This window comes from Ceratotherium simum, chromosome 26 (genome assembly GCF_057802395.1).
Source record: "Ceratotherium simum simum isolate JZ-2026a chromosome 26, ASM5780239v1, whole genome shotgun sequence".
Taxonomy (NCBI): Eukaryota; Metazoa; Chordata; class Mammalia; order Perissodactyla; family Rhinocerotidae; genus Ceratotherium; species Ceratotherium simum.
Genome location: NC_141925.1, coordinates 13,616,515 through 13,637,082, shown reverse-complemented (window position 1 = coordinate 13,637,082; position 20,568 = coordinate 13,616,515). Strand labels below are relative to the sequence as shown.

General features: G+C 46.8%; 1 protein-coding gene across 2 annotated transcripts in view; it reads right to left on the bottom strand.

The window, feature by feature from the left end:
• LOC101394357 (BOS complex subunit NOMO1) overlaps positions 1 to 19,451 on the bottom strand; it is a 52,835-nt gene extending 33,384 nt beyond the window's left edge. For both annotated transcript variants that reach the window (XM_004441836.3, XM_087417019.1), the window contains exons 1-11: positions 19,272 to 19,451; positions 15,877 to 15,966; positions 13,994 to 14,039; positions 10,892 to 10,992; positions 10,068 to 10,174; positions 8,110 to 8,182; positions 5,901 to 6,053; positions 5,177 to 5,314; positions 4,755 to 4,844; positions 1,984 to 2,089; positions 1,646 to 1,796 (exon numbers count right to left, since the gene is read on the bottom strand). In XM_004441836.3, coding sequence (XP_004441893.2) covers positions 1,646 to 1,796; positions 1,984 to 2,089; positions 4,755 to 4,844; positions 5,177 to 5,314; positions 5,901 to 6,053; positions 8,110 to 8,182; positions 10,068 to 10,174; positions 10,892 to 10,992; positions 13,994 to 14,039; positions 15,877 to 15,966; positions 19,272 to 19,436 — 1,220 coding nt within the window. In that variant the 5' untranslated portion in view covers positions 19,437 to 19,451. The remainder of the gene's footprint in view (positions 1 to 1,645; positions 1,797 to 1,983; positions 2,090 to 4,754; positions 4,845 to 5,176; positions 5,315 to 5,900; positions 6,054 to 8,109; positions 8,183 to 10,067; positions 10,175 to 10,891; positions 10,993 to 13,993; positions 14,040 to 15,876; positions 15,967 to 19,271) is intronic.
• Positions 19,452 to 20,568: the final 1,117 nt, after the last annotated feature.

Below are 20,568 nucleotides of genomic sequence, written 5' to 3'. Positions count from 1 at the left end.
TCTGTCTCTCCAGTAAGATGACAGTCCTGTCTTTGCAATGTTAGTTTGGTTCACTGTTCTACACTGAGCATTTACCACACTGCCTTACCCAGAGGAGTTGCTCAAAAATGTTAGGAAGGGAAGGAGCAGAGCTTAAATCCAAGAATTATATTCTGAAGCCCCATCACAACAGGGACAGGGTACCAGGTCCCAGCAGTGATGTGCCTCCTCATCTCCCACTCGCCACCGAAGCCATGACCTTGATGACCCCACCTATCTACTGAAAACGGTCACCAGGGCCTCTCAGTGACCAAGCCAACGGACTGTGTGTTCAGGGCTCAGCTCCTGGACCTCCCCGACCGTCGAGCACCACCTTATACCTAAAACCCACCGCCCCAGGCTCTGCCGTGGCCACCCCTCAAACAGCGGCATGCCAGCTTTGGTCTACCGATCTTCAATTCTACCCACTCTTACACAGTCAAGGTTCTGGCTGCCACCTGTGGCCAAATCTTCAGGATTTACAATCCATCCAAGCGTCTGTTAGAGAGCTCCACCTAGTGGTCCTACGACCCCCATGGCCCAAACTGACCCCTCAGCACCTAAGTGGCTCCTCTTCCTGCCCACAGCCGGCGGCACCACCACCCTGCTTCTCAAACTGGAAACCCCTAAATATTTTTCCAATCTGTCCTTGATTTCCCCACAAGGCAAGCCCTCAGCAACTCTGTTTTCAGGCCTCCTGTACCCTAGTCTTGTCACATTCAAGGCCATTGTCCTCCATGCCACCACACTGCCACCTCCAGCCACTGTCCTCTACGCCACCAGAGTGCCTCACTGAAAACAAAATCTAACCATGTCACCTCCATGCTCAAAACCGTTCAGTGGCCCCTTGACCCCTAGGGGAGAAAGCCCCCATCTTCCAGTGAGGTATGAAGAGGCCCTGAGATCTGCCCCCTCCGGCCTCGTCACTCTCCTTTGCTGGCCCAGCACTTTCTGCTCCCACAACACCAAGCTCCGTGCTCCCCTCCACACACACTGTTGCACATGCTGCCTGTCTCCAAGTAGACGCTGCCCCTCTCCTTTTAAGTGACTGCTTAGTGAGCACCTACTGCTGCCTCCAGGATGGCAGCATCCCCATGCTACAGAGAGAAAGATCCCAGATCTGACTCCAAGGCCTGGGTTATCTGCACCACAGGATATCAACGCATGATGAAGCCACACAAACTCAACACAGGCTGTCCCCTCACACACCCACAGTCAGTACAACAAAGCAGGAAGAACTATGACAATGACCTGAAGCATCTTATGACCAACTTTCTCAACCACCTACACTATGTCCCAAAGTCTTCAAGAATGAGGCCAAGGCCCTACTGATGTGAAGTCAGACACAAAAGATCTTTTTCTAATTTAAACCCGTTTTAAATTTGAAGCAAGATAATTTTCCTTGAGCATCCAAGATAGAATTTATAAGATTTAGCACTAATTTTTATTAGTTTATAAGATTTACCACTCATCTTTCTAAAGAAGCCAGCCTGAATTTCTCAACAGGTGTCTGAGACTGGATGTGGATACTTGGCAGAAACACACAGTCAGATCGAGGGGCATTTTGTTCTCCGCTGGCTGCCAACATATGCACTGGCACTTTCAGAACCCAACACAGCAGCCTTACCCTGTTGCAATGATGTCAGCCAGCTGAGGGGTGTTAGGTGCGATTTTGATGGTCACCGTTTCAAAGTAGAGGTGCTCCTTCTGAGCATGGATGGTGTACGTCCCCGTTGTTATGTTCTCCAGACGGAATGAGCCGTCAGCCTTCGTTTTGACTGTAAAACGAAACACACCAACGAAAGATGAGCCCAAAACAACTGCGTATCCCTCCATCTACACAAGAACACGTGAGACCAAAAGCTGGCAAAGCTTCACAGAGTCAAGATGTTGCCTCCTTTCCATTTCTCTCTGTGGTCAAAACTAGCACTGGCAAACAGCCCCGGGGCCAACGCGTCTGCCCACCTTTGATGTGGTTATTCAGAGTGACTATGGCTTCCGGAACACCTTCTCCTTCGGGTCCATTCAAGACCCTCCCAGTGACAGAGAATCCCATGACGTGGAACTCGGGCTACAAGAGGAAGAAGAGGGAGAAGGTTCTCGAGTGCTTGAGCCACAAAAGCCTCCCACGTGCCGCTCACGACATCACCCAGCGCGTGTGCCCACACGGGCGTCCCCCAGCCCGGATGCCAGCCAGGCTCCCCCCCAGCTCACCCACACGCGCTGCGCCCCCGCCGGCAGCACCTCCCCCGGGCTGTCTGCTTCCTCGTCTTCCCACCACGCTGATGCGGGTCCAATAATTGAATAATGACGATCCACAGACTCACTTCCCCGTGAGAGCTTCCCCACTCTCGCTCCCTTCCTGCCTCCCTCCTCCTGACGCCCCCATTGTGGTGAACCACGCCACCCTCCAGTCCCCCAAGCTTAAAGCCCAGCATCACGCTGGACCCCACCCACCCCCGCCCCAACATCGATCAGCGCTGTGGAGCCCTGCCCTGTCTTTCCCACCTCGACCTGCACTCAAGTCCTTACTGACTCCACCGGACCACCCTACTCGACCAGCGCTGCACACGCGGCAGCCTTCCAGACGTGGTTTATCGTCTGTGCCCTCCTTGCCGGAGAGCACCACGGCTTTGCCCCCTCCGTAATCACCATGTTCCAGCCACCCTGATCTTTCGGTCCTCAAGCTGACCACATGCACGCACCACACAGATTTCTCACGGGAAGCTTTCACACCAGCTGCTTTCTCGGCCCGGGTCATTCTTCTCCCACATCTGGAGAAGATCTGGGAGGAAGCACTCCTTCTCATCATTCAGGTTTCAGTTCAAACCATCACCACCTCCGAGCAGCTTCCCTGGACTGTCCCATCTCAGTAGCCCCTGCCTCCCACCATGCCAGTCACCGTCCATCACACTAAGTTATCAGCTTCACTGAAGAATTTACCAATATCTGAAATGTCTTTGTTTGACTTCTTATAGTTTGGCTACCTCTCATTGGAATGTAAGCTCCATGAAGACAGGGACCTCTCCTGTCCTAGTCACCTGGTACATAGAAGACCCTCAATAAATGACTTCTGAAGGAATGAACGAATGGATGCCAAGCATACACGCAAGAGCATTTGGGAAAGCTTTAAGAAAAACAAAACGGCTTCCTCTGATTCAGGTAGCCCTTCTTGATCTTTCTAAAAAGATGTGCTTTATCCATTTACTAACTCCTATATTCACTCAACAAATACTGGTATTAGGCACCTACTGTGTGCCAGGCACTAAATCACCTATCAGGAACACAGGAAAGAATACGCCTCTGAACAGTTCCTGACCTCATGCGGCTCACAGGCGGCTCCCTGCAATCCCGTTCCTCTCTGTTTACAAACTTGACTTTGGTTATGATGTGGGGGTGCCTTTCCCCACTCACCTGCCCCATCCTTCTCCGCACGCCCCCTGAAGCAAGGACTTCATCCCCTCAGTCTTCTAGTCCCCATCCCACGCACAGCGCGATAGCCAAATGCTCTACTGCATCTTAAAGAGCAGAGTCAGAACCCCACTGAGCGTGTGACCTGAGAGCCAGCTCCTGCCAGTTTAAGCTGCTTTAACGCAGTACTTTCAAACGTAACATAAAAGAAAACGATTAAAATCTGATTTTTTCAATAACTGTAACACTGGGTGGTCCATTTATGAAAGACTGTTATTTTCTTTTGGGATTTGCTCTATCTAGCAAATATTCTACAGTAACCATTTCCCACTTCTGTAATTAAAGATAGAAATGTGATGAAAAACACATGTGCCATCTATTTTAGGGTCTAGGGAGTCTGTCAGGCCACCTATCACCCCATCCATCACCCCATCTATCACCCCACCATGCGCCAAGCTCTGTCAGCTCTCACCTGGTTTATGCCACAGCCTCCTAACTGGTCTCTCACTTCCATCTTGCCCCCTGCAAACTCTTCTCAACACGGCAGCCAGAGGGATCACACCTCTCCTCTGCTCAGAACTTTCCAGGCCTTGCACAGTCTGCCCCATCATCTCTCTGACCCTCTCTCCTCTTCCTCCCTTTCCTCCTCCCTCCATTCCAGCCTCCCTGGCTTCCTTGGGGTCCCCCAAACCTTCTAGGCACACTTCTACCTCAGGACCTTTGCACCTGCCATTCCCTGTGTCTTAAACACTCTTCCCACAGATGTAAGCACAGTCCATTGCCTCCCCCGCCTTCAAGTTTTTGCTCAAATGTCACCTTCACAGTGAGGACTTCCCAAGAACACTGTGTAAGACTGTAACCGGTCTCAACCTTGAAACTGTGTAATCTCCTTTCTTGCTTTATTTTTCTAGAGAACACTTAGCACCTTCTAATATACTTTCTAATTTACTTATGTATAAGTATGTTGTCTCTTTCTGCCATTAGAACACGAATTCCACAAGAACAGGAATTTTTGCCTCTTTTTGGTCACTGCACCCACCTCTAGAATAGTACCTGAAACATACATCATTGGCATTCAATAAATATATTTCACTGAATGACGTACATATAACTGGGGCTCCAATTCTCTAAGATGAAGGTATTACATAAGAGAGGTGAGGTAGCTAGTGGATTCCAGGCTAAACTTGAAGAAAGTACAAGATTCTGTTTTTCCAAGAGCACTTCTAGATAAAATATTGATTTTCTTTTAAAAACGTGTTTGCAACACCTGTGCCCAGGCATGGGAAGTCGAACACTGGTCTCTCCGGAAGACAGGGAGGTCTTACCTCAATTTTCAGGCTGTCATGCTCCACTGTAAAGTCAAGTCTGGAAGGAGCGACGTCAAAGGTAATCCTCTCCCCTCTATAGAAGGGAACCTGGAAGGAAGAGTCGGATAATGACGAGGAGCCAATAACATGGTTCAATCAGCAATACGAATAATCGATCCAGCAGCCCCAAATGACAAAGGGCTCCAGGCAGGCCAAGAGAAAAGAAACTACTAGTCACAACCGTTGCGATTTTAAAAGAGGAGGGCCTGCGCTCTCTGCAGCTATTACTGAGGGGTCAGAGTCTCACCTTAAGTAACTACTAAATGAAACGTTCACGAAGCTGGAGCCCAACCGTTATTCCCCTAACACCCAGATGGCAGTGACTCTTCCTGAGTCTAAGAGTCCCGAGCATGGACAGAAGGGAAATCTGCTTCACTCACCACAGTGTAGCCCCCACTGGGCAAGGAATGGAAGGAGAATGAGCCATCTTCTTTGGAGACCACGTAGCACAAATACACCAGACTCTCGTCTTGGGGCTGGAACCCGGGCACAGGCGAGATGTTGCAGCCCAGGACATCCTACGCCAGGAAAAAAAAAAAAAATGACTTCCTTTTCCATTTACATGTTCTGATTATCATCAAATAACCACACGACAGGAAAACTTTTACAAGTTTTATGTCACAAAATACATATTCCTGAAATCTAGGACATATTACTAGAGATAAAAGGAGCAAAAACCTTTCATTCAAGTTGAAAGTTAAAAATGGCAGTCTTCCTGGAGATAACGACATGACTGTCCTTCCCTACAATGGTTCACCATTCTCCAGGTAAGAAAACGGAGGCTCAGGAAGGTGTAGGACTGGCCCAAGGTCACACAGCCAGTCAGAGGCACAGCTGGGATCTATCTGACCCTGGGTCTGATTGATTTCAAAGCCTGTGCACTTTCCACTGAACACCACTGCCTCCCAGCGTAGACATGCAATCTCTTACGAGTCAACTGAGTTTCTCGTTGACTCAACGAGTCAACGAGAGAAACAGAATGCTCTCTATTAAGTGCTGAGACTATAAATCAACCTTGACCTGCATCTTAAACACCACATTCTTTGTGTGTAACCCCCATACTCTGCCCACGATCTCTCTTGTGCTTCTCTTTTCTCTGCTTACCTCTTTGGTTACTAGAGAAGAAAAGAGAAGAAACTTCACCCCTTTCATGGGCTCTCCGTCGCTGCGGACAGAGCCAGACACGTTGTAGCCGGCCACTATGAGGGGACTGGCGGCATTGGCGTTGGAGTTGGTCACTCGCACAGTGGTGCTGGCCTACAGCAGAAGAAGAGCTTAACTTCCAAGAAAGGAAACACTCGCCAAGTGTTTAACAACACAAGGACATGCTGAAGCTAAAATATTAACCGTGAAAAAAGTAACACAAAATTGCTTACATATGATCACGACTATTTTTTAATGCGCAAAATGAAGCAAAAGGGAATGTGGCAAAATGTAAAAAACAATGATTTCATGTAGACGGTGCCATTTCACTTCTTTTACACTTTTCCACCTTCCAAATTTTCTGTTTCCACTACTGTATGTTCCAATTTTTTTAATGAGCATGCTATACTTTTATCCATGTTTAATGGTATACACACAGGTATCTTGAAGCTTTTTGTTAAAGTACACTTTACAGAGAGAAAAGCGTGCATATTCTAAGGATCCACACAGTGATTTTCACCATCTGAACACACCCAGAAACAGAACCAGCAGCCCAGAAGCCCCCTTCACACTCATTTCCATTCACTCCCCCTACAAAGGGCAATCATTATCCTGACTTTTAACAGCATGCTTTACTTGAAAACATAAGTTTATATTAATAAACTCAAATGCCTTCATACATACAATGAACAAAGTAAAACGTATTCTATTTATAATGTGTAAGCTATTGAGTTTGAAGTAAAACATTTCTTAATGTTGCCCTAGAAGAGAAAAATCCTGAAAACCAAAAGTCATAAACAGTATACAGACACATTTAGGGGAAAAACCATACCATCAATTAGAAATGCATGCAACCTACAGAGTAAAAACTGAAACACCAATTCTGACGCTTCTTTAGCAAGAATGAGACAGAGCCTCAAAACTAATGTAAAAGTCGTCAAAATGTTTTTTCACCGTTATTACAGAACCTCACCTAATGTGTTTCTTTTCTGATCTTTTGTCATAAACTATTTCAGTCAAACAAAAAGATATAAAGAAAACTCTAAAGAACACCTATACAGGCTTGAACCAGCTAAAGAAAGAAAAGAGTAGAAACACAATGGAAGACCCTGGGTACCCCAGATCCCCCTCCCCCTCTAAAGACGTCAGCATCTTAATGAATATGGTGTTTGCCATTCCTGTGCTTGTCTATATAATTCCCCTACATAGGACTGTATCCATAAAAGGTATTATCATGAGTGTTTTTAGTTACTATATAAACAGTATCATATTCCTTATCCTTCAGCAACTTGCCTTTTTCCCTCAACTTTGTTTTTAACTGTAGTCATACTGATATATATAGCTCATTATATATATAATGTAGTCATACTGATATATGTAGCTCATTATATATATAACATAGTCATATTGATATACATCCATTCATTATTGCTGACGTACAGAATTCTGCTGGGTGATGAAACCACAATCCATTCTCCTCTGAATGGACATTTAGGTTGTCTAAAATATTTTGCTATTACAAACAAAGCTACAATAAACATTCTTATATGTTCTCCTTGGGCACATGTACAACAGTTTCTAGAATGTTAAATGTATTTCAAGATTTCTGGGGCCGGCCCCGTGGCTTAGCGGTTAAGTGCACGCACTCCGCTGCTGGCGGCCCGGGTTCAGATCCCGGGCGCGCACCGACGCACCGCTTCTCCGGCCATGCTGAGGCCGCGTCCCACATACAGCAACTAGAAGGATGTGCAGCTATGACATACAACTATCTACTGGGGCTTTGGGGGAAAAATAAATATAAAAATTAAAAAAATTTTTAAAAAAAGAACATCTTTAAAAAAAAAAGATTTCTGTTTCAGAATGAAAAAAGAACAACAGATCAATCAGGTCCTTCTGGTGTCGATTTGGCTTAAAATAACTGTAGTTAATAAAAGACCTATTTCACAGCAAGAAGACAATTTTTCACCTAAAACTGAAACCATAAGCAACATCTGCTACAGGGAGGGAGTTTTACATTATAAATACCACCAAACTAATCATCAGCACCACTGTTTTTTCATCTACTTCTAGAAAAACCATAAACTCATTTCATATCCTGATTAAAATCCCCTATACTTGTCCCCAAACCAGCTCATTGCTGGCACCACTATCAACATACTGAAATGCTCACCTCCTTCAACGCCCAGGTTGGATGAGTGGCAAGGATTTCGTAATCTCCAGGAAGAACTTTAAAAAATGCAAACCTAAGAAATACAAAACACCACTTAACTTTCTCCCAACAACCCGAGGACTTCTAATTCTATGACTAATATTGGAAGCACAAGAAAATAATGTCTCAGTTATCACAAACTTGCCATTAGCTAGTCCAATGAGCATAAACAAAATGCAACCCTTCACTGTACAAACCCACATGGGACAGCACTTATTGAGCACTTAGTGTGTGCAAGGACAGGTGTTCAGTGTGCTGACGGAAAGTGGGGTTTACGCTTCCCTTAACCCCAGGGATTTCAGCCTAGAAACTAGTCACGTGGTTTAGCAGGGATCAGTCACAGAACATTCGAGAGAGTTCTGACAGAGCAATAGGCACATACAGGCAAGGAGAAGGGCAGGGAAGTGCCACAGGACCAGAAGTGGGAAGGGAGGAGCCGTGTGTAGAGAACAGAGAACAGATCAGACAGGCTGAGGCGGACGTAACACAAGATGACACAGGGCAAATGACAAGCTTTGAATCCTACACAACAGAGTTTAAATCTGTTATCAGAAATAAATATAAGCCACCCTGGGTTCTTGGGCAAAGCAACTGTGACAAAACCAGCAGCCGATGAAGTTGACCCGGTAGCTACAGGCAGACCGAGACCAGAGTGGGATGAGCTAAGGCTGGAAAGGCTGCCACCAGGATTCTGACACATTTAACCCGTTAACTTTGCAAAGCACCGGACAAAGAGAGGGCCAATTCTAGTTAAATGAACTACAAAAGGCACTGCATTTCTCCTTCAGTGGTGGTATTTTATTATATCAAGTACTGTCTGTAATAACTGGAGAGGGCTTGGAAACCACTCTGCTGCAATGAAACTAACGTTACTATTGGAATGTGATCTTAGTAAGATTCAGCCTCCACCTCTGCAAGTTCCTGTCGTTGTTTTAGTTAGCGCAGATGAATGAGAGTCAGAAAGGTCAAGTTACTTTTCACAACAAGGTCCACAGCAAACCACCAGCCTAGAGAAAATGAACACTCCACATTCCTTCTAGACCAGGGTTGGGGAGGCATCAATCACATAGGAGTAAATGTTATTCCAAAACTGAAAAATAATTTCAACAATCACTGTTTAAAAATTAGCTGACTTACTGACAGACTCATTATAAACTTCCATTCTGAGGTTCAGTCCATTTTGTATACTGAAGTAGTTAGTAATGATGTGAATGCTTTCAAAATTATCAGGTGGAACTATTCTGGTATTATCTTGGCACATCTGTTAACATTTACAACCCTACAATATAAATCCATTAAATAAATGCTTTAAACTCGACTCAACAAGGTTAATCCAATAGCCATCAGTTCTAACTACAAAACGATTTTGATGTAATAGTGATAAAATGATTTTTAAAAATCATAATTGAGCTGACCTATATCGAGTGAACAGATTCCATATATTAAGCATATATTCCATGCCAGGCAGTTTGAAGCAATAATATTATAATTCAATCTTCCCAATAACCTTAGGAGGTAGGTTCCATGATTATCCTCATTTATAAATAAGGAAACTGAGGCCCAGAGGCCTTAAGTCACCTGCTAGCAAATGGTGGAACCAGGATTCAAACCCAGGGTGTCGGGCTCCAGAGCCAGTCCCAACCGTTAAATGAAGGCCCACTACGTGCCAGGCCCTGCAGTAGGTGCTTTACCTCCTATTTGGGCGTTACCTATTTAATCATCCCATCAATGCCAGATGCAATGGGTCAAGTGACTCCCATTCTACAGAGGAGGAACTTGAGGCCCTGAGGGGCATGAACTTGTCCAAAGTTAAGAGGCCGAATCAGGATTTGAACCCAGGCCTCCCAAACCCAAAGCTGCCCCCGCCCCCATCACAACGCCGCTCTAGCTGTGAGGCAGGCGACCCCGGCGTGACTCACTTTCCACCAGGCTGTGTAACTGTGGACTGGATCTTCGAGTCGGTCCCTGTGTTTCTCAGAGACACCTGGACTCCTGCAGGACCGAGGGGCTGCCCTTTGCTGAGAACCTGCCGTGGAGAAGGAGGTTATGATGCAGGCCACCGCAAAGCTCCCCTCTCAACAGCACTGCCCATCCTGCTCACGCCCCCCACGTGGGGCCTATAACCTTCTCTGGGTCAAGATTCCTTTGAAATGATGACAGAGATCACGGATACCCTTCCCAGGGAGGGCGGAGGGGCTGGGAGAGGAAATAGTAACAGTAAAATCATACTTTGTTTCACTGAATCTAAGCACCATCAGTTAAAGATGCACAATTATTTCACGAAGTATTGAGAAAGAATAAATACCCATGATCCCCATCTAACAAGAAACCCACACACACAGCCGGGACCAAAGGGCCTCGCTCGGCGTAAAGGCAGAGGAGAAAGAAACCCGCCGTGCAGGAAGGACAGCAAGGAGACGCACACATCTCAGCCTGGGCGCTGCAGCGGGCGAGGGAAAGTAACTCCCCAGAGCCCGTCCCTGTAAAAGGCCACGCTGACATCTAGACGCTAACAGCCCCTCCTCCCGCAGGGGAATGACCAGCAACCTAGGTCGGAGCCCTGCAAACACCACTCCCTCTTACACGCCATTTCACTGAGCTCCCAGACTCCCCTGAAGCTTATCCGAGGGTCCCCTGTGGGATCAAAGCCCCAGGTTTAGAAGTCCCGCTTTTCTGAAGGTGAGGGAAGACTTAGTACACACTACAGAGCAAACGTGAGAAAGAACCAATCCTGAAGCCACACCTTTCCATTCACAGAGAAGCCCGTGAACACGAAGTTGATGTCCCCACCCCTGGTGCAGATGTCACTGACGCCGTCCACGTGGAGCTCCACGTTCGTTGGCTCTGAGGAACGAAGTGGGGGGACAGGGGACGAGACACAGAGCAGGTTTAGTTCTGGGATAAGATGGAACTGTCTGGGTAAGACACACTTGATCGGTAAGCTTTTGTTTCATTTATTTTTGAGCACTCAATACACTTGGTTCAAAATCCAAAGGAACGAAAGGTAGGCAGGGAAAGTCTCCCTCCCACCCCTACCCCTGGACACCGGCTCCCCGCCCCAGAGGGAACCAGTGTTTAGAGCGTAACACACTTTATTATAATAGTCTTTCAGCTGAGCTGCACCTCGGAGTCCCAGGGAAAATTCAGGGAGCACCAAAGAGTTGTATTTCCTGAACACTGACCACAGACCAGGCCCTGAGCTAAGCGCACTTAATCCTCACAACCATCTTAAGAGCTAGGTAGGAATAGCCGCAGTTGAACGAGGGGTAAACTGAGGCACGGAAAGGTTAAAGGATCTGCCAAAGTCACAGAGCTTGTGAGTGACAGAGCCCCAATTCAACCCCCACAAGTCTGGCTCCACTTCTGTCCCCTGACCCAGGGCAAGGGTTCAGCCACACCGAACCAGGACCACGAACTCCAACGCCTACGGGAAGCAGCGGGGAAGAAGTGAGCAGACAGGCCAAGTGTGGACTCCAGCAAACGGAGAAAGGAGAAGCCACTACTCAGCTCCGACCAACTCCTGCCACGTGGCCCAGTGCTGCCAGAGCTTCCAACCTCTCGAAAAGACTGGAAATCTGGATTTTATGTGCCATCTCCCAATTTTCCAATATTAACAACTAAGTCTATTTTTTTTTTAAACTGAAGAGTCATTATAACAAGGGTTAAAGTTGAGGTTTGAAAAGGTTAGGAAAAATGCAGAGTGATAAGCAGAGAAAAAATGAGAAAATCAAGAGAATTTCAGGTAAAACGAAGAATTACACACAAACACACAGGGGCAAATGCCAAGAAAAAATGGAGAACAGACTTGAACAGGCACCTCACAAAAGAGAAAATCCAAACGGCCAAATAACATATAAGAAATCTCACTGACCATCAGGGAAATGCAAATCAAAACCACAACGAAACACCACCACATCCCCAGCAGAATGGCTAAAACAGAAAGACTGACCACACCACGTGCTGGCGAGGCTGTGGAGCCCCTGGAACGCTCACTCGCTGCTGGGGGAGCAGAAGGTGCTACGTCTACTCTGGAGGTGTGGCCAGACCTCTAGAGCTGAACGTGTAAAAATCCTATCACTCAGCAACTTCACTCCTGGTACATACTCAACAGAAGTGCAAACCCACGTGAAACAAAAGATATCTACAAGAATGTGCACGGGAGCACTGCTCTTAGCGGCCGAAATTGGGGAGCCATCCAAACGGCCATCAACAGTGGAAGGGATGAATTGCTTATATTCACACATCAGGATCCTGTACAGCAATTGACAGAACCAGCTAGAGCTACACATGACAACAGATGAATCTCATGCACGACGCTGAGAGAAAGACACCAGACACAAAAATGCACCTTGCATGATTCCATTTATATAAACAGACTGAACTAATCTGTAATTTTAAGGCCCCTGTGGGGTGGGATGGGGTGGGGTGGAGCAGTTAACGAGCGCCTGGGACGGGGCACTCCTGGGGTGCTGGTCAAGTTCTCTCTCATTATCCGTCTGGCAGTTACGTGGCTGCGTTCACCTTGCGAAAATTCATCAAGAGATACCCTTACGATGAGTACACTTTTCTGAAAGTATGTTATAATTCAGTAAAAAAGCTTATCAAAAGAAAAAGCACTGATAGGAGGGAGGGGGCTCAAACAAAACACTCCCACAGGCCGCCCACCTGTAACCTCGGCCTTACCCATCAGTTGGGTTTGCGTCCCCTCCAGCTTTCTGGAAAGCCCAGCCAGGCGTCCCCCGACTACAAAGTGAAAAAGGACTTCTCTCGCAGAGCCAAATCAGCTGTCGGCAACCTGAGCCTCACTCACCCTTCATGGCGGCAGAGGCTCAACTGTTCCTTCTCTAACTCACCAGCAAGGCTGACAGGCACAGTGTGGCCCCCACGCCTTTCCCCAGGCCACAGAACTGGCATCACACACAACTCTTGGATCATGACGTCCAGAGCCTCTGCTCTCCAAAAACGTCAGCCTTGTCAAAACAGAACCCTTACTACGGATCTCAACCCCATTCCCACCTCTCCAACTGTGCCAACCGGCAGTTACCTCAGGAAAGTTCGGAGCTTTTGTTCACATGTCTGGAGAAGGACTGCTTTTAAGAATTTACTAATTAATTGCCAATTATGTGCCAGCCATTCTGAACACATAAATACACTGGCCCATTAATCCTCCAGGTAGCCTGTGAGGTGGGGACTATTACTCTGCTGGCTCACTCCCAGGGGGAGTGACTCGTCCAAGGTCGTCAGAGAGCTGGCAAGGCCCAAGGTTGCCAGATCTCTTAAGAGAGGTAGATCTGGACTTTTATGTCAAATCTCACAATGTTTAATGTTGCAGTTAACTCACTAAAAAACAATGGGGTGGGGGGCGGCCCAGTGGCATAGCACTTAAGTTCGAGCGCTCTGCTTCAGCGGCCCGGGGTTGCAGGTTCAGATCCCGGGCACAGACCTACACACAGCTAGACAAGCCAAGAGGAGGACTGGCACCAGACGTTAGCTCAGGGAGAAAGACAGACAGACAGACAGACAGACACTGAGGGGCTAAGAAACAAGCCGTCCTGGGGCAGGAACAAAGTCCCCATTCCTGACCTCTATATACCGTCCTACCGCAAAAGCAGAGCTCCCTGAGAGAGGTACAAAGAAAAGACACCTATTTTAAGAAAGACAGAAAACTGTAAGCAGGTCTAAGGTAAATTCAATCCACTCTAATGTAAAAATGGGGGAAAAAACCCTCTTCCACACTAGAAACGAACACTTAATACAGTCTAGAAAGAGTCTGTAACAGTCAAATTAATATTCAGCATATAATCTAATCCTTTACCGACTACGTCTGCTGATTCAGTTAACTTACCAAAACTCCACCCTAGAGGAGGCTCGATCTTCAGAATGAAATCTCCCTGAAAGAGGGAAAAAATGTAAAGGACTGAGAACTGATGACCCTTCAATTAGTTTAATTTAGTTCAGTGCTATCGTTTAATCTAGAGTTTTTACACCTGAAATGAAATTCCAAGCATAAACTTTGTCCTTGTAAACGGTAGTGAGCTCTTCGATTCCCTTCGGGCTCGACAAGCTGAAGCTGAATGCCAGAAGCTTCCACTTAACCCATCACAGAGTTCTGAAGACACTACCTTTAGCCACTCACTGTCCTTTGGTGCCAGACACACTATTAATGGAGTCTGCTATTAACCCCTCACATGCTAAGGTTCCTGGGGTCAGCGGGCGTCTTCAGGAACAAAAGGCAATTCTTAAAACTAGATTTTACTCACACACCCTGGTTTCTCGAAATAAACCATCTCAAGCTAAAAAAAAAAAACAACAAAAACAGGGCTGGCCCCGTGGCTTAGCGGTTAAGTGCATGCGCTCTGCTACTGGTGGGCCTGGGTTCGGATCCCGGGTGCACGCTGACGCACCACTTCTCCGGCCATGCTGAGGACGCGTCCCACATACAGCAACTAGAAGGATGTGCAACTATGACATACAACTGTCTACTGGGGCTTCGGGGAAGGAAAAAAGGAGGAGGATTGGCAATAGGTGTTAGCTCAGAGCCAGTCTTCCTCAGCAAAAAGAGGAGGATTAGCATGGATGTTAGCTCAGGGCTGATCTTCCTCACCAAAAAAAAAAAAAAAAAAAAACACAGATTTCAAGACCCAGCTAGTTCACCCCTGGAAATCAATCCTATGTATTGTGCATAAAGACGTAAGTTTGAGAATATTCATTGCTGTGTTGTTAGTAATAATAATTTAAAAAATTAGGAAAAGCCTCTATGTCTATCAATAGAGAAGTGGTGAAATAAATTAGTTGTGGTTTGACTCTGACATACTACGCAGCCGTTAAAAGGAAGGCGGTGGATCTATACATGCTGATATTGAAAGTGTGCCAAGATATTACCATAGGGAAAAAAATCAAATTGTAGAATAATTCCTATTGTTTGATTCCATTTGTATTTTTTAAAAAATCAAAATCAAAACTATGTATATTGACTATTCTGGCCACTTCCTGTGAATCTATATTTCCAAATAAAAAGTTGAAATGTGGGGAGGATGGGGGCGGAAGTTGGCTACGCACAGATACCCATCTACATGCACAGGTGTGTGTGTCTGCATATATGGATATGCATGTGTATTCTCGGATATCTCTGTAACTATAAATACAGAGAAAGCGCCTGTTAAGATACACACCAAAACTTTTATCAGAGGTTATCACTACAGACGGAGGGGAATTTGGGGGATAAAAGACGAAATTTACTTCACATACTTCTAAAGACCTTGATTTTTTTTTCACAAAGCTCATGAATTCACAAATTACTTGTATAATTTTTTTTAATAATATTTTAAGCTGCTTGCCAGTAAACGGTTCTATTACATCAGGGTTTCTCAGGCTTGGCACTGCTGACATTTGGTCTGTCCTGTACAGCAGGAGAGGACGGCTAGCTTCACTCCTGGCCTCTCCTCACTAGATAACGCTGGCACCCCCCTCACTCACGGCTGTAACAACCAAAGATGTCTCTAGACTCTGCCAAATGTCCCTGGAGACAGAGAATCACCGTATTCAGTCAAACCAGTTCATAAGCTATCTCCCTCAGAATGTGGCCAGAATTGCCGTATTCCACTCATAATTTACAAAACAGATGAGCATTTGTTCACGTGGGAAAGGCCATTCTCCTGGTTAGCACAGCCCCGTGGGCCACCCTAACGAGTTCCCATCATAAAAGACTAACGTACTCTCTCCTCTTACCTTATCATACAAGGGGATCATAAAGTAACCATTGTTAGGGGCACAGTCTGTCTGGTATTTCAAAGTCCCATGCTTGGTATACAACTTTATCTAGAAAGGAAAGAAAAAGAGAGAAGTCATAATACCACCTTTGAGAATTAGCTATGCATGATACACCTGAATGCATTCAGTCGCTATGCATCACTGAGGATCTGCTACAGGCTGCTATTAACACGGGGCGTTAGGAACAGAGAATATAACAAAGCACCCCCAAAATAAAGTGATTCGATATTTTTCAGGTTAGAAACAATCTAAAGTCCACCCCCAAAAGTCATATTTTTCAATGCTTCTCAGTTTATTTTAGTGGCGGTCTCAATACGGTTGGGTCTAAAATAAATTTGTAAATTTTGCTATTTTAAAGTGCTTGTTAAAATGTATTTCCTGAGCCCCACTTCTGTCTCTAAACTAGAAGGTTTGTGGTGAGGCCCAGGGATCTGCGTTATTAACCCAAAAAAAATTCCCAATATTTGGAGTAACATTCATCTAGAAACTTCTAATTTTCTCTTTTATTTTCATTCTTGAGACAAAAACATATCAAAAGACACTCTATATAAGTCCTCTCCTCCAGGACTCTCTAAAACTGTTGCATCCTGCACATTCCCAGACACAAGTAACATCTGGAACTTCCACATATTGTGTGACCTTGGGGAAGTCATTCAACCTCCTGAGGTCGTTTCTTCATAAGCAAAAAGAGAGCCACTCTCCTTCCTGGTGGCTGCACAGATTCACATCTATGTACATTCAGCACCTGGCACAGAGGACAGACTCAAAAAAAAGGTAGTTTGTATTACTCTTGACATCTCTCTGAAGAAAAAGGCAATATGGTGTCCTCAGCAAGGCAGAGCCTAGACTCAAGGAAAACTTTCTAAAGCTACAGGCGTGGCTCAACCGCTGCGAGCCTGTTTCTACACCTGTAAAAGGAGGCAGGTAGATCTGATGATGTCCAAGAGCCTCACCTCTGAAATGTTAATGATCTGGGGCCACGATACGGAAATCACAGAGTCGCGTCATACCAGCTGAGAAGACGTATAAAACAGCAAACTCACAAAATGCACACTTAGGAAAGGAACAGAATGAAAAGACCCTCCCTGCGGGCGGTGATCACGGCTTCTGCCCCACAGCGCCTGGGACAGTGCCTTGTCAACTGTAGGTACTCCATAAATATCCAACTTCTTTACGGGCCATGAAGAAATTCAGGTGCAGGGACTGAAAATCCACATGTCCCAAGGGGCCAGGGAAGTAACGTCACGGGCCTTCATCTAACAGGAGAAAGACAGATCTCCACTCAACCCAAGACAAAAGTTTTGCAGACCAAAGACCAGCTGGTTTTCCAGAGAAGTCAAGAATGTAGTTTTTAATATGAAATCTCCTGACTGTTAAACTATTAGCAACGAATATAATTTTTCTTTGGTAGGGATTTTTGTCTGCCCTGTTCACAGGCCTGCCATATCCTCACCAGGGACTTCAGCACACGCAGGGGCTCACTCAATAGTTACTGACCGAACGAATGTGATGCAAAAACAACCCAGAAGGGAAGAAGGCTGGAGAAGAGTGAAGGTAGCTTTACTGGAACACAGAAACACAATCAAGCAATGATTGTGAAATATCTTGATTATTTACATTTCTTTCATAGAGCACAATCAGGACACAGGATGACAATATAAATTACATATATGAAATGTCTGATTTCATAATCAGAAACTACAAAAGAGTGAGTGTCTCAGACCATCTGGACAAGCAGCCCGAGGGCTCAAGGAACACACTTCATACTAGGTCACAAAACCTGCCTTCTGCTCTCAAGGTCACTATCTGGGGCGGGGGGCGGGGCAGCTCTAACTGCCTTCACTTTCTCCCTGGAGCCCCAGGAAACTACAAATTACAAAAGGCCTTTCAGGGCAGCTTCTGAAATGCCTGTGCCACACACGGGGAGGCAATCCAAGAGGTGGCACGGGCACCCGCAGATCCTAGGAGCCTGCCACTGCCAGTGGGCAGATTCACCTGACTTCTCAAGACCAAAGAACAGTGGAGAAGCCCCAGACAGAGGGGTCTGGAAGGTGATAACTGGTTAACTTCTTTGGGAAACATATGGTGCTGGGTTCTGCTGCTTCTCTCCCAACACCATCCTCCCGGAACAAAAACTGGGACTTGGAGCAAGGCCAGGTCAAGGAGCTAGCGGGGTGTGGGAGCTACCTCCTCCCCTCCCCCAGTCCTCAGCAACCCGCTTGGTAGAAAATGCTGGGTCAACCCTTCACCGCAGCCCTCCAGCTGCCAGCGCTGGAGCAGCTCCAGTGTGCCCTCAGACATACAGCCTTTGGGGTCTCAGTCCCCAGTCCCATCCTTGGCATCTCCTAGCCTCTTCCTTTTTTCTTTCTCAAAGCCCCTTCTCCTGCCCCATCATCAGTGCCCTCCAAAAACAGAAGCCCAGCCCTCCCTCAGTTCCCTTCCCATCTGTCCTGACAAGTGACCTTCCCCTCCTACCTCCATCTATCTCCCTTCCTCTTCACAAAAGCTTTCTGGGTCATAATCCTCCTGGGCTGATAATCACGTAACTGAATAGGGCTTTACAACTTAAAAAGACTTCCACGCAAATCTGGAGTGTAATTCCAATAACTACCCAGTACGGCAATCAGGGCAGCTGACAACGCTCCATTTTCAGAGGAAAAGGAGTCTCAAGGGGGTAAAGGAGGGGATTAAAAATACAGATTCCCAGCCCCAGAAACGCCAGTAGAGATCTACTGGGTCAGGATCTCTGGGATGGGAATGGATGCTCTTTAAAAGCATCCCAGGGGGGTCTGGAGAAAGGGTGGACTAGAACTTTTGGGGCATCTGAGTTGTGGGGTTTGGGGGATAAGACTTGTGGTCTCTAGGTTCTGGAATATGGGTTTCGAGAAATCTGAGTTTCAGGGGGTCTGGGTTTTGAAGATCTGGGGTATGGGTTTTGGGGGATCTGGAGTCTGCATCCTGCTGAGACTGGGTTTTAAGAGATCTGGGGACGGTCAGCGTTCCGTATTAGTTGGGTCTGGATCCTGGGCATCTGAAGTGTGGGTTGTGATGAATCTGGAATCGGGGGATCCTTAGTGTTGAGTGACATAAGCGAGGAACCGCCATCACCGTCACCAAAAACGTCCCTCACACCCCACCCCGGAGCTGACCCCACGAGAAGAGCCTCCACTCCAGCGCCAATGGGGAGGGGACGCCGGGGGGCCCGCGGGAGGCGGAGCCCTGAAAGAAGCGAGGCCCCCTAGCACGTGGGGCCGGCGGTGGCAACGGCCTGGCGTCAGAGGCGAGGCCCCGCGGCCCCGAGAGGCGGAGCGACGGGCCCGGGTCACCGAGCGCCCCGAGGGGCGGGCGCTCACCTCGATGAGCGAGTAGTTGATCTCCACGTCCGACTTGACGAAGCCCCCGCAGCCCACCACGATGTCCTCGGAGCCGCGCGCCGGCCCCACGCCGCTCAGCAGCAGCACCACGGCGGCCACCACCGCCACGGGCCGCGGCCGCCCCAGGCCCCCGCGCGGCCGCATGGCCCGGCCTCCGCCGCCGCCGGACCCTCTGCAGACCCCAGTCCCGCCCCTCGCACTGCGCGCCCCGCCACTTCCTCCTCTGCGGGCCGCGGACAGCCCGGGCCCCGCCCCGCCGCCGCCGCGGCGCACGCGCGCTCCGGCCCCGGCCCACGCCCCCGGACACGAGGACTACGGCGCATGCTCAGTAATAAAACGAGCCCGTTTGTGCCCTCTGGAGGCCTGGAGGACTCCGCGCACCGTCTGGCAGGTGCATTTGCAAGGTGCGTGTGTATGGGTACAAACTCCGAAGTTGAATTCTGCTCTGTAATTCAGTAGCCCTGAAACCGGAAAGGGCGAGAGACTGTTGATCGAAGTAGCCTACAACTTTCCCATATATTTCACAGGTGATATATAATCTTCAAAACCCCTTTAGGAATTTGTACAAGCAGGTGCATTTTTCCATGGTAAATGATCAATAAGTTTTTTTAAGCAAAACATAGGTCATGTAAGTTCAGCATAATATTTTTAAAGGTATTCAAAGTTTATTTTAATCCCAGCTCTAATAACATTTGTATAGAAACAAATTTGGAGGATTTTCTCCCCATAGCAGATGCAAGCAGTTTAATTTACTTTGAACTAGCTCGGTGAAATGAAGCATAATTTGGCTGAAAATAAGTTCAAATAGCATGCTGTATTTTGTCACAAGATTGAATATATAAGTATAACATAGACTGATTTTAACTGCAAGTCACCATATCAAAATAGATGAAAATTGCTTTTCTGACCTGATATTTGGAATCCCTCCATTTTGCTCCTTAAAAAAATCCAGTGCTTTATTTTGATAGTTTTTATATTTTGTTTCTAAATGATGAGCTAAGAGAGAAAATTTCCCACTGGAATTTGCCATTGTGGCTAAAACTTAAGCAATACACAAGTATGAATCACAGTGATTGTAAACTATACGATGGCCAAAACCTTCACAGTGGCTACAATGGCATGATACATCCACTGAGGATCTTAATCTTGAGCGTATCTGATTTCAGTTTCTCCTCTGCAATCACTCAAAATACAGTGAGATTCAACTGTTCGGTTATAAAGAGAAACTATTGAAATAATTGCTTTATTTACTGAGGTTCGTTATTCATAACTACAA